General features: G+C 46.1%; 2 protein-coding genes across 3 annotated transcripts; one reads left to right on the top strand and one right to left on the bottom strand.

The window, feature by feature from the left end:
- Nucleotides 1–414: 414 nt before the first annotated feature.
- Nucleotides 415–13,326, bottom strand: LOC123189719 (uncharacterized). Of its 2 annotated transcripts, XM_044602195.1 has the most exons (7): nucleotides 12,920–13,326; nucleotides 6,358–6,443; nucleotides 5,957–6,040; nucleotides 4,941–5,122; nucleotides 2,296–2,381; nucleotides 1,894–1,977; nucleotides 415–887 (listed from the first exon to the last, which is right to left on the bottom strand). In XM_044602195.1, the coding sequence occupies exons 3-7, from the start codon at nucleotides 5,963–5,965 to the stop codon at nucleotides 730–732; spliced, it is 519 nt and encodes a 172-aa protein (XP_044458130.1). In that variant the 5' UTR covers nucleotides 5,966–6,040; nucleotides 6,358–6,443; nucleotides 12,920–13,326; the 3' UTR covers nucleotides 415–729. The 2 variants fall into 2 exon arrangements, with proteins under 2 accessions (XP_044458130.1, XP_044458132.1); XM_044602197.1 differs by lacking the exon at nucleotides 1,894–1,977.
- An 883-nt stretch (nucleotides 13,327–14,209) lies between these two features.
- Nucleotides 14,210–15,331, top strand: LOC123191771 (putative E3 ubiquitin-protein ligase SINA-like 6). The gene is made up of 2 exons (XM_044604384.1): nucleotides 14,210–14,404; nucleotides 14,507–15,331. The coding sequence occupies exons 1-2, from the start codon at nucleotides 14,210–14,212 to the stop codon at nucleotides 15,329–15,331; spliced, it is 1,020 nt and encodes a 339-aa protein (XP_044460319.1).
- The last annotated feature ends 364 nt before the right edge of the window (nucleotides 15,332–15,695 follow it).

Below are 15,695 nucleotides of genomic sequence, written 5' to 3'. Positions count from 1 at the left end.
ATTGTTTTTGTAAAAATTTACTATTATATGTTTATACTTGCATATTATTGAAAATCGCATTTTTTTTGTGACTGCTGTGTGCAAAAAAATTCGTTGTTTGTTTGATTTTTTATTTTTTTCTTCTTACAGGGTAACACCAATGCCACTAACTTATTTTTCTTGGAAAACCTCATTATTTTGAATTTTTTAGTTTTTATTTTATTTACTTTCTTTCAAAGGGTAAAGCCAATTTCAGTAATTCATTCTTCCTTATAAAAGCACATTATTTTTTTAAGTTTTATTTCAATTTATTTTTTCTGAAAGGGTAACAACAAAGCGGCAATTCATTCTTTCCTGAAAATTTTGGTTTTTTTATTTTTTATTTCTTATTTATGTCCTTTCTTCTTTAATGATAATACTAACGAACAAATTCAATTACTCTAAGGAAACTTCCCTTTTTCTGAAAACTCAACTATACTATTGTATTCTTATTCTTGCATATTATAAAAAGGACGCGGCTAGCTAGCAACCCTTGGCTGGCTAGCGGTCCACAGCACACACCCTAGAATTAGTAGTGGACCTCTTTCCGGATCCAGCTGGCAAACCCAAAAAGGAAAGAAATGGCCCCCTATGACATTAACTACTGCACATGGCCCCAGGGGCGAGTCTGTCACAATATTAACTATTGCTCCCCCTATGACATTAGCCTGCCTTGGCTCACGCTGACGCACCAAATCGTCCTTCCCTTTCCTAGTCGTAACCCCCAAACCTCCCCCCTTGACCTCCCCTTCTCCATCTGTTCCTCTCCTCCATTGCCACAACTGTTTCCCCCGTTTTGGTGGCCATGGACCTGAGAGCTGAGCTTCCATCTTGTTGTGCCCTCTCAGATGCTTCTCTTTTACAAATGCCTGTGGAACGAAGGATTTATTAATGAAGGAATATACAACAACATGGCAGTTAATGTTTGCGAAACTGCAAAAATGAACTACCAAGACTTTATGCATGCAAAATAATGTGTGTTTTTTGGGCAGGTTGGTATGATGTGCATGCAAGTCTGGAATGATTTCCAGGCAACTCGTGCTGAAAACACATGGAAACCCTCTCTTGAAATTACTATTCTAGTTTATGCTTGAATTTTTTGCAAGTATCTGCAGAGTGTTGTAGGTTGCGCGAGGCTGTTGTTTTTTGGTTGATCTTCAAACTTGTCAAAGCTTTTGGGCAAGTTGAGTATATGTGTAGGCAATCAGGGAAAAAAATGCAGGCAACTCATGTTTCTTGTGTGGTAGAAAAATAAATTAAGGAAAAAAGAGGTCTTCAAAGTTACAAGGTTTGGCTTTTACTAGTGAATTTTGGGGCAAATGTCTTGTTGAACTACATGTTTCGCAATTGTAGTAGTAGCTGCTGTGTTTCGTTGTGAATTTCACTACTGGATTTTGGGCAATGTATCTATATGGGGATTTGCTCTAACTGTAGCTGCTGTGTTGGTTGTGTTTCTAGCTATTCACATATCTAGGCAAGTTTCTATAATGTTTGGGCAAGTAGGGAATGGTTTACAGGCAACTCATGTTTTTTTAGTTGTGTGAATAAAAACAAACATAACCCTCTTGAAGTTCTGCTTTTAGCTTGTGCATTGGATTTTGGACAGGTATCTCCTAGGGCTGATGTGTATGCATGTGAAAAAAGAGATTGATTTATAGGCCACCCATGCTCAAAACCCCAAGAAGCAAAAAACAGATAAAAATGTTTCACCTTTATATGGATTTCTTCTAAGAAAAAACTTGCATATAAAAATTCAGGCAAAATTGGCCCATATTTTTCTCGTTTAATATTTAACTAACCAACCCACACATCGAATCAGAATGACCTGGCGTGTAGAGGAGGAAAAGAAAGAGCAGGTTTGATTTTCTTTCTCACCTTGTTCATCCTGATTGCAACTATTTTTTAGTGTTTTCCCCTTGTTTCTTCTGGCATGAGCAGCCAGTATTGATTTTACTACATCTATTGCAAAAAAAGGTAAAAAGGAATTAGTGAGCAACTATAGCGGGTTTTTAAGCAAATCAAGTATTGACAAAAAGTTAGTCCTGTCTGTACATGAAAACTGTTTTGATTTCCTTTCTCGAACTACTGGCTGTTGTACATCCAGAGAAACCCTTGATGCTTTTCTTAAGTTGTTTTTGGTACTAGGATTGTGTTGAGAAAACAAAAAAGAGCAGCCAAATTCTAGGATTTGTTTAAGAAAAATCACTGTTGGTAGTAAGCAACTCCACTTTTTTTTTGCTGAAATAAAAAAGTTGGATATCTTTGTGCGAAGCTTACCAGGAAGTGGATGTTGAACCTTCTTGTTTGGGCTTGTGCACAAAACCTCAAAAAATGTTGCTTTGACTTTATAATTCAGTGAGGCCCTGCAAACGGAACAAACAATCTGTTTAGGCAAAAACGTCTACAAAACCATATTTACAAAACTTAAATGATTTAGGCAAGAACTATTTACATGTAGACAACTTATCCGATTAGAAAACACAACTTGTGTGCAAAATAAAATCATTTTTTTGCTAAAAAAATCTTTGGGAAACTCGCGCCAACCTCTCTAGCAACCAACTATCATACATCGGGAAAATTTTGGGCGAAAATAAAACCCAATGTTCTCATCTTTGGGCAACTCACGCCAGCATCTCTAGCAACTAACTATCATGTGTTGGGAAAGTTTGGACACTTTTGGCTCAAAACATTGACGATTCCAGCCCCCGCATCTCGGCAGTGGATCTTTGGGCAACTCATGCCAACATCTCTAGCAACTAACTATCATGTCTTGGACAAGTTTTCGACACTTTTGGCTCAAATCATAGACGATTTCAGAGCCCGCTTCTCGGGAGCGGATCTTTGGCAACTTATGCAGGCATCTCTAGCGACTAGCTATCATGCGTTGGGCAAGTTTTGGACACTTTCAGCTCAAGTCATAGACGATTCCAGCCCCAATATATTGGGGCGGATCTTTGGCAACTTACGCTAGCATCTCTAGCAACTACCTATCATGAGTTGGGCAAGTTTTGGATACTTTCGGCTCGAATCATCGACGATTCCAGCCCCCCATCTCGGGACCGGATCTTTGGGCGACTTACACCGGCATCTCTAGCAACTAACTGTCATGCGTTGGGCAAGTTTTGAAAACTTTCTGCTGAAATCAGTACCCGATTCCAGCCCCCCACATCCCCAAGTCGCAAACCACCGCCGCGCTCAAAATCATCAATTCGCCCATAAACATGGGACCCCCACACCCCTCTTCAACCTCCCTATTCCGCCTCTATCACATAGAATTGTAGATGTGAGTAGAGAAACACATGCTTAGGGGGTCGATTTCGAGATACTTACAATGATTTGCGGCCTAGTTCCTCGACCACTCGAGACAATGCTTTCCCGGATCTAGCTCCACCCCACTAGGTGGTCGTGCCGCACAGATGGCACTGCCCCCTTGGCTCTAGAAGAAAGCATATTTTTTGGCTAGAACCCAATGCGCACAAATATTATAGATTGACTAGAAGAAAGCATGTTTTTTTTCTGCATACTTTCTCGGTCTAGAGTATAGTCCACGACTTCTTACTTTTGCTTGCTTAACAGAAGTGCCATTCCTATCCGCCCTATCCCTCTCGCCCCCCCATCCAACAACCGCCTCCCAGCATGTTGCCTGCAAAAATTCCACCTCGGCGTCCCCCCTCCCGTCGCGCGCATTGTGGATCGAACACTTTTCATCGTCCACAATGTGGACCTATATTGTGTGAACATCAAGTTGTGGTGTGTCCCCTAGGAAATGTGCATTAGTGGTTGTAAGCAAGTAGTGCTCTAATCTAAGCAAATTGCATAGTATATACAGGCAACTCAAGGTTTTGTTTAGAAAAAGATTAAAATTTAGCAACTCGTACTGGGTTTGTATGCAATTCCCATAGATTCTGCAGCCACTCATTAGCTTGCTTGCCGAAGAAAAATATTCTGGAAAAAACGTGAATCTATATTGTGAGGAACTCTATTTTAACTTGTGTGGACCTATATTTGGTTCCTTGAAAAGAAAATGTCCTAAAAAATCAAGTTGTGCTGTGTCCCGTGGGCAAATGCATTAGAGGTTGCCGGCAAGTTGTGCTCTGATCTAAAAAAATCAAGATGTACTATTTTATCTACTGCCCAGTACAAGGTATGATGGAGGAAGTTAAGGATTTTATCCAGTTTTTTATGATGTGTAACTAATGGATATCCCTATTGAGAAAACTGAAATCAATGGACACCTATTCAGAAAACTAATTGCAGTTGACAAAAACAGTGCCAATAATGGATTGATAAAAATCTTGACAAAATACATAGGCATATAGACAAACAGCTATTAGGCAAAACCCCTGACAAATAGCAGGCAAGTAAGAAAACAAGTATTAGGCAAAAGTTCCCAAGGAAAAGTATAGCAGATGCTAGTCGGGTAATTATATCAAGGATATCAATGTCATATACTCCATATATCACTACAGAAAATCTGACAAGATATCTCAAAACTATCTCATGTTACTCATAGGATGCAATTACTTCCCCCTCGGTACTAGCAGATGGATCAAGCAAATCTCATACGGGTAGCCTGGCAGATCTCATTACAGAAAACGGGCAACATCTGCTACATCCTCTGCTACTCCCCTCTAAACTACAGTTAGAATAGTTTACTCTCTCTCTCTCTCTCTCTCTAGCCCCTCGTTGTGCATCTCACGAACCACAAACCCCAATTATTCTCTCTCTCTCTCTCTCAAGCCCCTCGTGCATCTCACGAACCACAAACCCCAATTATTCACGCATCTAACGCTCCTATAACCAGCCCCTTGCGCGGACATGACACCTCATCTCGCACACGCATCCCCATCGGTCACCCTCCTGCAGTGAAAACCGGCTGATTTACTGCGAAAAAACTGCTGAATCGAGAACGAGTTGCTTACCGGAAATTTGCGGGCGATTGCACGAGCTCTTTGACGGCAGCACGAACCTCGACACAGCTCACGCATCGCCTACTCGTACCTCCACCTCCTGTTCGCCGAGCTCTTGACTGCTGCGCATGCAGAAGCGGCGCAGGTTGGTATGATGTGCATGCAAGTCTGGAATGATTTCCAGGCAACTCGTGCTGAAAACACATGGAAACCCTCTCTTGAAATTACTATTCTAGTTTATGCTTGAATTTTTTGCAAGTATCTGCAGAGTGTTGTAGGTTGCGCGAGGCTGTTGTTTTTTGGTTGATCTTCAAACTTGTCAAAGCTTTTGGGCAAGTTGAGTATATGTGTAGGCAATCAGGGAAAAAAATGCAGGCAACTCATGTTTCTTGTGTGGTAGAAAAATAAATTAAGGAAAAAAGAGGTCTTCAAAGTTATAAGGTTTGGCTTTTACTAGTGAATTTTGGGGCAAATGTCTTGTTGAACTACATGTTTCGCAATTGTAGTAGTAGCTGCTGTGTTTCGTTGTGAATTTCACTACTGGATTTTGGGCAATGCATCTATCTGGGGATTTGCTCTAACTGTAGCTGCTATGTTGGTTGTCTTTCTAGCTATTCACATATCTAGGCAAGTTTCTATAATGTTTGGGAAAGTAGGGAATGGTTTACAGGCAACTCATGTTTTTTTAGTTGTGTGAATAAAAACAAACATAACCCTCTTGAAGTTCTGCTTTTAGCTTGTGCATTGGATTTTGGACAGGTATCTCCTAGGGCTGATGTGTATGCATGTGAAAAAAGAGATTGATTTATAGGCCACCCATGCTCAAAACCCCAAGAAGCAAAAAACAGATAAAAATGTTTCACCTTTATATGGATTTCTTCTAAGAAAAAACTTGCATATAAAAATTCAGGCAAAATTGGCCCATATTTTGCTCGTTTAATATTTAACTAACCAACCCACACATCGAATCAGAATGACCTGGCGTGTAGAGGAGGAAAAGAAAGAGCAGGTTTGATTTTCTTTCTCACCTTGTTCATCCTGATTGCAACTATTTTTTAGTGTTTTCCCCTTGTTTCTTCTGGCATGAGCAGCCAGTATTGATTTTACTACATCTATTGCAAAAAAAGGTAAAAAGGAATTAGTGAGCAACTATAGCAGGTTTTTAAGCAAATCAAGTATTGACAAAAAGTTAGTCATGTCTGTACATGAAAACTGTTTTGATTTCCTTTCTCGAACTACTGGCTGTTGTACATCCAGAGAAACCCTTGATGCTTTTCTTAAGTTGTTTTTGGTACTAGGATTGTGTTGAGAAAACAAAAAAGAGCAGCCAAGTTCTAGGATTTGTTTAAGAAAAATCACTGTTGGTAGTAAGCAACTCCACTTTTTTTTGCTGAAATAAAAAAGTTGGATATCTTTGTGCAAAGCTTACCAGGAAGTGGATGTTGAACCTTCTTGTTTGGGCTTGTGCACAAAACCTCAAAAAATGTTGCTTTGACTTTATAATTCAGTGAGGCCCTGCAAACGGAACAAACAATCTGTTTAGGCAAAAACGTCTACAAAACCATATTTACAAAACTTAAATGATTTAGGCAACAACTATTTACATGTAGACAACTTATCCGATTGGAAAACACAACTTGTGTGCAAAATAAAATCATTTTTTTTTGCTAAAAAATCTTTGGGAAACTCGCGCCAACCTCTCTAGCAACCAACTATCATACATCGGGCAAATTTTGGGCGAAAATAAAACCCAATGTTCTCATCTTTGGGCAACTCACGCCAACATCTCTAGCAACTAACTATCATGTGTTGGGAAAGTTTGGACACTTTTGGCTCAAAACATTGACGATTCCAGCCCCCGCATCTCGGCAGTGGATCTTTGGGCAACTCATGCCAACATCTCTAGCAACTAACTATCATGTCTTGGACAAGTTTTCGACACTTTTGGCTCAAATCATAGACGATTTCAGAGCCCGCCTCTCGGGAGCGGATCTTTGGCAACTTATGCAGGCATCTCTAGCGACTAGCTATCATGCGTTGGGCAAGTTTTGGACACTTTCGGCTCAAGTCATAGACGATTCCAGCCCCAACATATTGGGGGCGGATCTTTGGCAACTTACGCTAGCATCTCTAGCAACTACCTATCATGAGTTGGGCAAGTTTTGGATACTTTCGGCTCGAATCATCGACGATTCCAGCCCCCCATCTCGGGACCGGATCTTTGGGCGACTTACACCGGCATCTCTAGCAACTAACTGTCATGCGTTGGGCAAGTTTTGAAAACTTTCTGCTGAAATCAGTACCCGATTCCAGCCCCCCACATCCCCAAGTCGCAAACCACCGCCGCGCTCAAAATCATCGATTCGCCCATAAACATGGGACCCCCACACCCCTCTTCAACCTCCCTATTCCACCTCTATCACATAAAATTGTAGATGTGAGTAGAGAAACACATGCTTAGGGGGTCGATGTGACGCCCCTGAATTAATCGTACACTAATCATGCACGCAAATGTGTACGATCAAGATCAGGGACTCACGGGAAGATATCACAACACAACTCTACAAATAAAATAAGTCATACAAGCATCATAATACAAGCCAGGGGCCTCGAGGGCTCGAATACAAGTGCTCGATCATAGACGAGTCAGCGGAAGCAACAATATCTGAGTACAGACATAAGTTAAACAGGGTGCCATAAGATGGCTAGCACAAACTGGGATACAGATCGAAAGAGGAGCAGGCCTCCTGCCCGGGATCCTCCTAGGTCACTCCTGGTCGTCATCAGCGGGCAGCACGTAGTAGTAGGCACCTCCGGTGTAGTAGGGGTCGTCGTCGACGGTGGCGTCTGGCTCCTGGACTCCAGCATCTGGTTGCGACAACCAGGAAGAAAGGAAAGGGGGGAAAAGGAGGGAGAAAGCAACCGTGAGTACTCATCCAAAGTACTCGCAAGCAAGGAACTAAACTACATATGCATGGGTATATGTGTAAGGAGGCCATATCAGTGGACTGAACTGCAGAATGCCAGAATAAGAGGGGGATAGCTAGTCCTATCGAAGACTACGCTTCTGGCAGCCTCCGTCTTGCAGCATATAGAAGAGAGTAGATTGTAGTCCTCCAAGTAGCATCTCCCAGTAGCATCTCCAAGCAGCATCTCCAGTAGCATCGCATAGCATAATCCTACCCGGCGATCCTCTCCTCGTCGCCCTGCGGAAAAGCGATCACCGGGTTGTATCTGGCACTTGGAAGGGTGTGTTTTATTAAGTATCCGGTTCTAGTTGTCATAAGGTCAAGGTACAACTCCAAGTCGTCCTGTTACCGAAGATCACGGCTATTCGAATAGATTAACTTCCCTGCAGGGGTGCACCACATAGCCCAACACGCTCGATCCCATTTGGCCGGACACACTTTTCTGGGTCATGCCCGGCCTCGGAAGATCAACACGTCGCAGCCCCACCTAGGCAAAACAGAGAGGCCAGCACGCCGGTCTAAACCTAAGCGCGCAGGGGTCTGGGCCCATCGCCCTGAGCACACCTGCACGTTGCGAGGGCGGCCGGAAGCAGAACTAGCCCCCTTAATACAAGAGCAGGCTTACGTTCCAATCCGGCGCGCGCCGCTCCGTCGCTGACGTCTGAAGTGCTTCGGCTGATACCACGATGTCGGGATACCCATAACTACTCCCACGTAGATGGTTAGTGCGTATAGGCTCATAGCCGACTCAGATCAAATACCAAGATCTCGTTAAGCGTGTTAAGTATCCGCGAACGCCGAACAGGGCCAGGCCCACCTGTCTCCTAGGTGGTCTCAACCTGCCCTGTCGCTCCGCCACAAAGTAACAGTCGAGGGCCGTCGGGAACCCAGGCCCACCTCTACCGGGATGGAGCCACCTGTCCTTTCAGCCCCCTCGTCAGAATCACTTGCGGGTACTCAATGAGCTGACCCGACTTTAGTCACCATCTGTATAGTATGTATGTATGTATAGTATATACCCGTGATCACCTCCCAAGTGATCACGGCCCGATAGTATAGCAAGGCAGACTGACAAGAATGTAGGGCCAATGATGATAAACTAGCATCCTATACTAAGCATTTAGGATTGCAGGTAAGGTATCAACAGATGTAGCGACAATGTCAGGCTATGCATCAGAATAGGATTAACGAAAGCAGTAACATGCTACACTACTCTAATGCAAGCAGTATAGAGAAGAGTAGGCGATATCTGGTGATCAAGGGGGGGGCTTGCCTGGTTGCTCTGGCAAGAGAGAGGGGTCGTCAACTCCGTAGTCGAACTGGTCAGCAGCAGCGTCGGTCTCGTAGTCTACCGGAGATAAGAGGGGGAAGAAACAATGAATACAATGCAAACATAAACACGACGATGCGTGACGTGACAATGAGCGGTGCTAGGTGTGCCCTAACGTGGTATGAGGTGGTACCGGTTAAGGGGGGAAACATCCGGGAAGTATTCTCGGTGTTTCGCGTTTTCGGGCAGAGGAGCCGGAGGGGGAAAGTTGCGAGTTCGATAGGTTAGGGGTGTGTGGCGGACGAACGGACTGCGTATCCGGAATCGTCTCGTCGTTCTGAGCAACTTTCATGTTGAAAATAATTTAATCCGAGTTACGGATTAAAAGATATGATTTTCTAAAGATTATATTAATTTCTGGAATTTAATTAATTATTTAATTAATTCGAAAAATGGATTTATGACATCAGCATGATGTCATGCTGACGTCAGCAGTCAACAGAGTTGACTTGGTCAACCTGACATGTGGGTCCCACTGTCATTGACTAAGATTAACTAAAACAGATTAATTAGTTTAATTAGTGATTAGGTTAATCTAATCAGGATTAATTAACTTAATTAATTATTTAATTAATTAATTACTATTTTAATTATTTTAATTATTATTTATTTATTTAATATATATTTTTTTAATTCCTTTTCTTTTTTTATTAAAACGTTCTGGGGGTGGGGTTTGCTTGTCATAGGGCCAATGGCCTTAGCGGGCATGGGCATGAGGGCGTGCGCCCGAGTCCACTCGGGAAGGGGGCAACGGGCGCTTGGGCAGGCGCTCGCCCGCAGGGAGTGCGATAGGGCGAGGCCAGCGGCCAGGGCGGCCGCGGTGGCCGGCCGGCGTGGGGGAAACGGAGTGCGGGGCCGGCGACGAGCGGGCCCGCGGGCGGCAGGGGAGCCGGGCGCGGTGGTGGTGCGAGGAGGCGTGGCGTGCACGGGACGCACGCGTGCGGTGGCCGCGGCGACGAGCGCCGGGCGCACGCGGTGGCGCGTCGAGTAGGGGAGGCCGGTGCGGGTGGCGACGGGGAGTCGTGCAGAGCGGGCACAAAGAGGAAGAGGAGGCCGTGGCCTCACCGGCGTTGCAGAGAAGCGGGGCGGCGAGGCTCGGGGGCGACCATTGTGGAGGAGGATGGGGACGAGGCGTCGCCGCGGCATCGGGGAGGCGGGCGCAGTCCGGCGAGGTGGAGGACGGGGACGACGTGCGGCGGGGCGATGAGGTCCGGCGATGTAGAGGAGAAGGACGGCGAGGTCTGGCGATGGGCAGCGGCGGGACGGCGCGCGTCCACGGCGTCCGGCGAGGAGGGGGTGAGGACGAGCGGTGGGGGGGGGGCGGTGGTCGGGATCCGGGGGGAGCGTCGGGGGGGAGGGGGTCGCGCGAGGAGAGGGGGTGCGAGAAGGCAACGGCGAGGGCGATCCGGGGCGGTGGCGTGGTCGCCCCGATCTCGATCCAGATCGGGGGAGTGAGGGGAGAGTGGGGGGAGTGGGGATCGGGGAGTGGGTAGGTTAGGGTTTGGTGCCCCTAGGGGCTTATAGGCCAGGGGAGGGAGTGGGCCGGCCTGGCAGGCCACTGGTTGGGACCAGGCCCAGTTGGCCTGGGGGGGTTTTCTTTTCCCTTTTTTTTGTTAGTTTTCTTTTCTGGTTTTGTGTTTTCTTTTCTTTTTATTTATTTTCTTTTTGTTTTTATTTTACTTTCTTTTAAGTTTACTTTTTACTTAATATTAAAATGATCCCTAAATTAGTAATACCATGAAACCACTGCCACAAAAGGTTTTATCCCAAAACAATTTAGTTTAGTATTTTATTTATTTATAAAAGCATTTAAATATCGGTTTTGCTACTGTTTTATTCATTTTAGATTAATTAAACATTTTATAAAAGTGTGGTTCCTCCACCATAATTACCTATGCATTATTTGGTTCACTCCGAACATTTTAGTTTTAATATTTGAAAACTTTTATTGTTTGCTCGATTTTGAATTTGAAATTCGAACTAGGTTCCGAACTAACGCGAGTTTATCCACAGTAACCGAGGTGACGTGGCATCATTAGTGGGGATTACTGTAGCATAACTATCCGGGCGTCACAGTCGATTTCGAGATACTTACAACGATTTGCGGCCTAGTTCCTCGACCACTCGAGACAATGCTTTCCCGGATCTAGCTCCACCCCACTAGGTGGTCGTGCCGCACAGATGGCACTGCCTCCTTGGCTCTAGAAGAAAGCATATTTTTTGGCTAGAACCCAATGCGCACAAATATTATAGATTGACTAGAAGAAAGCATTTGTTTTGTCTGCACACTTTCTCGGTCTAGAGTACAGTCCACGACTTCTTACTTTTGCTTGCTTAACAGAAGTGCCATTCCTATCCGCCCTAGCCCTCTCGTCCCCCCATCCAACAACCGCCTCCCAGCATGTTGCCTGCAAAAATTCCACCTCGGCGTCCCCCCTCCCGTCGCGCGCATTGTGGATCGAACACTTTTCATCGTCCACAATGTGGACCTATATTGTGTGAACATCAAGTTGTGGTGTGTCCCCTAGGAAATGTGCATTAGTGGTTGTAAGCAAGTAGTGCTCTAATCTAAGCAAATTGCATAGTATATACAGGCAACTCAAGGTTTTGTTTAGAAAAAGGATTAAAATTTAGCAACTCGTACTGGGTTTGTATACAATTCCCATAGATTCTGCAGCCACTCATTAGCTTGCTTGCCGAAGAAAAATATTCTGGAAAAAAACGTGAATCTATATTGTGAGGAACTCTATTTTAACTTTTGTGGACCTATATTTGGTTCGTTGAAAAGAAAATGTCCTAAAAAATCAAGTTGTGATGTGTCCCGTGGGCAAATGCATTAGAGGTTGCCGGCAAGTTGTGCTCTGATCTAAAAAAATCAAGATGTACTATTTTATCTACTGCCCAGTACAAGGTATGATGGAGGAAGTTAAGGATTTTATTCAGTTTTTTATGATGTGTAACTAATGGATATCCCTATTGAGAAAACTGAAATCAATGGACACCTATTCAGAAAACTAATTGCAGTTGACAAAAACAGTGCCAATAATGGATTGATAAAAATCTTGACAAAATACATAGGCATATAGACAAACAGCTATTAGGCAAAACCCCTGACAAATAGCAGGCAAGTAAGAAAACAAGTATTAGGCAAAAGTTCCCAAGGAAAAGTAATAGCAGATGCTAGTCGGTAATTATATCAAGGATATCAATGTCATATACTCCGTATATCACTACAGAAAATCTGACAAGATATCTCAAAACTATCTCATGTTACTCATAGGATGCAATTACTTCCCCCTCGGTACTAGCAGATGGATCAAGCAAATCTCATACGGGTAGCCTGGCAGATCTCATTACAGAAAACGGGCAACATCTGCTACATCCTCTGCTACTCCCCTCTAAACTACAGTTAGAATAGTTTACTCTCTCTCTCTCTCTCTCTAGCCCCTCGTTGTGCATCTCACGAACCACAAACCCCAATTATTCTCTCTCTCTCTCTCTCTCTCTCAAGCCCCTCGTGCATCTCACGAACCACAAACCCCAATTATTCACACATCTAACGCTCCTATAACCAGCCCCTTGCGCGAACATGACACCTCATCTCGCACACGCATCCCCATCGGTCACCCTCCTGCAGTGAAACCGACTGATTTACTGCGAAAAAACTGCTGAATCGAGAACGAGTTGCTTACCGGAAATTTGCGGGCGATTGCACGAGCTCTTTGACGACAGCACGAACCTCGACACAACTCACGCATCGCCTACTCGTACCTCCACCTCCTGTTCGCGGAGCTCTCGACTGCTGCGCATGCAGAAGCGGCGCCCCCCACCCCCCCTTGCCTCATTCCGTCCTCCGCATGTATTCGTTGCCGCGCCCGCGAAATGATCACCAGCGCCCCCACTCCTCCGCCTTACAATCCCCGCAAAAAAGGCTCCGCTCGCGTGGAATCGCTCCGCAACCCGCGAAATCGGCCGGGGTCGCTAAGGAAGAAGGAGAAGAAAGGGGAATTGGCGGATCTGGAAGACTGCCCTGCTGCGGTTGCAGATGGATGAGAGTGCGGTGGTGGGGGAGGAAGAAGTGGGGTGGGTTGGGGGGAGAGGTGGTTTGGTGGGGACCGAAGGCTGCCGCTTCGGCCTAACACGGATGAGCCGACCATGTGGCACCTGGGGCGAGGGACGAAAACGACCGCGCGACACCTGAGCGATCGATCGCGATCCAACGACGCAGACACGCGTGTGCTCTGTAAGACAAACGAGCCAGCGAGCACTTTTTAGGTTTTACTCCCTCCTTTCCGGTTTATAGGGCTTATTTCAAAATTTTAGTTTTTCCATTTTATAAGGCTCAATTTGGTTATTTTCCATCACATGTTTAGATTTCAAGGTGCATTAAATCATTGCATGCAAGTACTAAGAGAAAATTGACCAATGCATGTAATTTATGCATGCATGCATTGCAATTAATGCATTGGTAACCATACTTTTTTGAGGAAAACAAGAGCATTAATTGGGTGTTTTTGCAAACTACAAAAAATATTCCACCACTCATCATTTATCTTGGTTGGTAAGAATTTTGAATTGAGCCTTATAAATCGGAAAGGAGGGAGTAGGTTATAAAAATGTGCAATTTCTGTGTAAAATCTGGGAACACATGCATGCACCTTTCCCCAAGAAGATGTGGATGCCGATACACGTTCTCATGGTAGAAAAATAAGTCTCATGCATTGGTGCATGCATGCATTCCCGATCTGACTTTCTCTCATCTCGCCGTCTCTCCAGCTCTCCATCCATCAATTAATTCGTAGACACACCTCACGGGCGCACACCGGGAACCGAAACGCGCCGTCGGAGTTTGCATGCCACCGGAGTAATGTGGAGCGGACGTACGGCTGTTGGGTTCTTCACTCGGCCTGGCCTCCATATAATCTCAAGCATCTTTTATGCGTGCGATCTTTGACCCTGAAGCAAGTTAAGTCAGAGGAGAAATGGCTCATGGCAGCAGCGGCGACGGCGGGGGAGGAGACGGAGATCTGGCCGTGGTGTCCGTGGAAGCGAAGCCGCAGCCGTGGCGAGCGCCCGCCCTCGACGTGCCGCCCTTCCTCATCTTTGAGAAGTGCAGGGCGCCGGAGCTCTTGGACTGCCATGCCTGCCACCTCCCCCTCAAACCGCCTATCTTCTCGGTAGGTTGTTTGCAGATTGATTAGAGTCATGGTGATTATAACTTCTTGCCATGGAAACGACTGCTCGTCTTGATCCTTATATATTACTATAATAATTCGCAGTGCGACGACGGGCATCTGATGTGCTCGTGCTGCCGCGGTGCGCACGGCGAGGACTGCGGCCGCGTCGCCGCCCACTGCCGCCTGGCAGACGCCTACGCCGGTGCCGTCAAGCTGCCGTGCGACTACGTCGAGTTCGGCTGCGAGGCGGGCCTCGTCGTGTACCACGACGCCGCGGATCACCGCCGCGCTTGCCAGTACGCGCCCTGCTACTGCCCCGAGCGGGCCGGGCCCGGGGGCGGCGAAGGCGGCTGCGACTTCTCCGGCTCCCGGCAGATGCTCCTCGACCACATCTCCACGGAACACTCCCGCCCCGTCATCGTCGTCCGCTATGGCCAGCCGGGGAAGCTCAGCCTGCCCCTGACCCGGCGCTGGCACGTCCTCGTCGGCGAGGAGGATATGGCGGACCGGCAGCGGAACGTGTTCCTGCTGGTCCTCGCCGAGCAAGACAAGGGCGCCGCGGTGTCGATGGTGTGCGTCAGGGCGGACGAAGGCGCACCGGCGGTGCCGCAGTTCTCGTACAAGCTCACCGTGGAGCACGCCGGCAGTGGTGCGAGGGTGACGTTCGAGTTGCCCGTGATGACATGCAGCTCCCTGCCCGGTGGCACGCCATGGCCGGACGAGGTCACGTCTCTGTACGTGCCGAAAGCGTATTTGTCTGGCGACGCTGTCCCCCTCGGCATCCACATTGACAAACTCGTTCCTCCTCCTCTTCCTCCTCCTTCTGACACTACTCCTCCTGCGCCGGCAACCGCCGCCGTCTTCAAGTTCACAGCGACAGATCAAGGCAACAAGAAACGAAAATCTAGCAATCCGAGGAAACTCTAGTCAAACAAGACCAGCTAGCTAGTATGTCATAGCAACTAGCTATATTGCCATGTGAAATGCATCGTTTATATATCTAATGAGTTTGGTTTTTGTTAAGGGGCCTGCTAAAAATCAGTCAACTGAAATTTAACCAAGTCTCAGTCAACCATGCAACATTTTATGACATCGTTTGCTATATCTTTTCCTACCGGTTGCAACATCCGTCTTGCTGGTTGTAAAATGTCGTCCCTCATCGGTTGTAGCACGTCATCTCACCGGTTACAACATCCTTTATTGACGATTGTAGCATTTTAGTTAGAACGGTCGCCGCATTTATTGTTGTTGCTTGCAATACCGGCGCAACATTTTTTGTCACCGTTTGGAG

Source organism: Triticum aestivum, chromosome 2A, assembly GCF_018294505.1.
Source record: "Triticum aestivum cultivar Chinese Spring chromosome 2A, IWGSC CS RefSeq v2.1, whole genome shotgun sequence".
NCBI classification, from domain to species: Eukaryota; Viridiplantae; Streptophyta; class Magnoliopsida; order Poales; family Poaceae; genus Triticum; species Triticum aestivum.
The sequence above is the reverse complement of the archived record's forward strand: the minus strand, read 5'-3'. Positions and strand labels throughout refer to the sequence as shown.

Bases quoted from the DNA above. Each gene is read 5' to 3' on its own strand.
- LOC123189719 (XM_044602195.1), bottom strand. The intron at 2,382-4,940 runs GTAAGCAACTCG...TTCCGTTTGCAG, and splicing joins CAATCGCCCGCAAATTTCCG to GGCCTCACTGAATTATAAAG. The intron at 888-1,893 runs GTGAGAAAGAAA...TTCGTTCCACAG, and splicing joins TTGCAATCAGGATGAACAAG to GCATTTGTAAAAGAGAAGCA.
- LOC123191771 (XM_044604384.1), top strand. From the start codon at position 14,210: ATGGCTCATGGCAGCAGCGGCGACGGCGGGGGAGGAGACGGAGATCTG. The intron at 14,405-14,506 runs GTAGGTTGTTTG...AATAATTCGCAG, and splicing joins TCAAACCGCCTATCTTCTCG to TGCGACGACGGGCATCTGAT.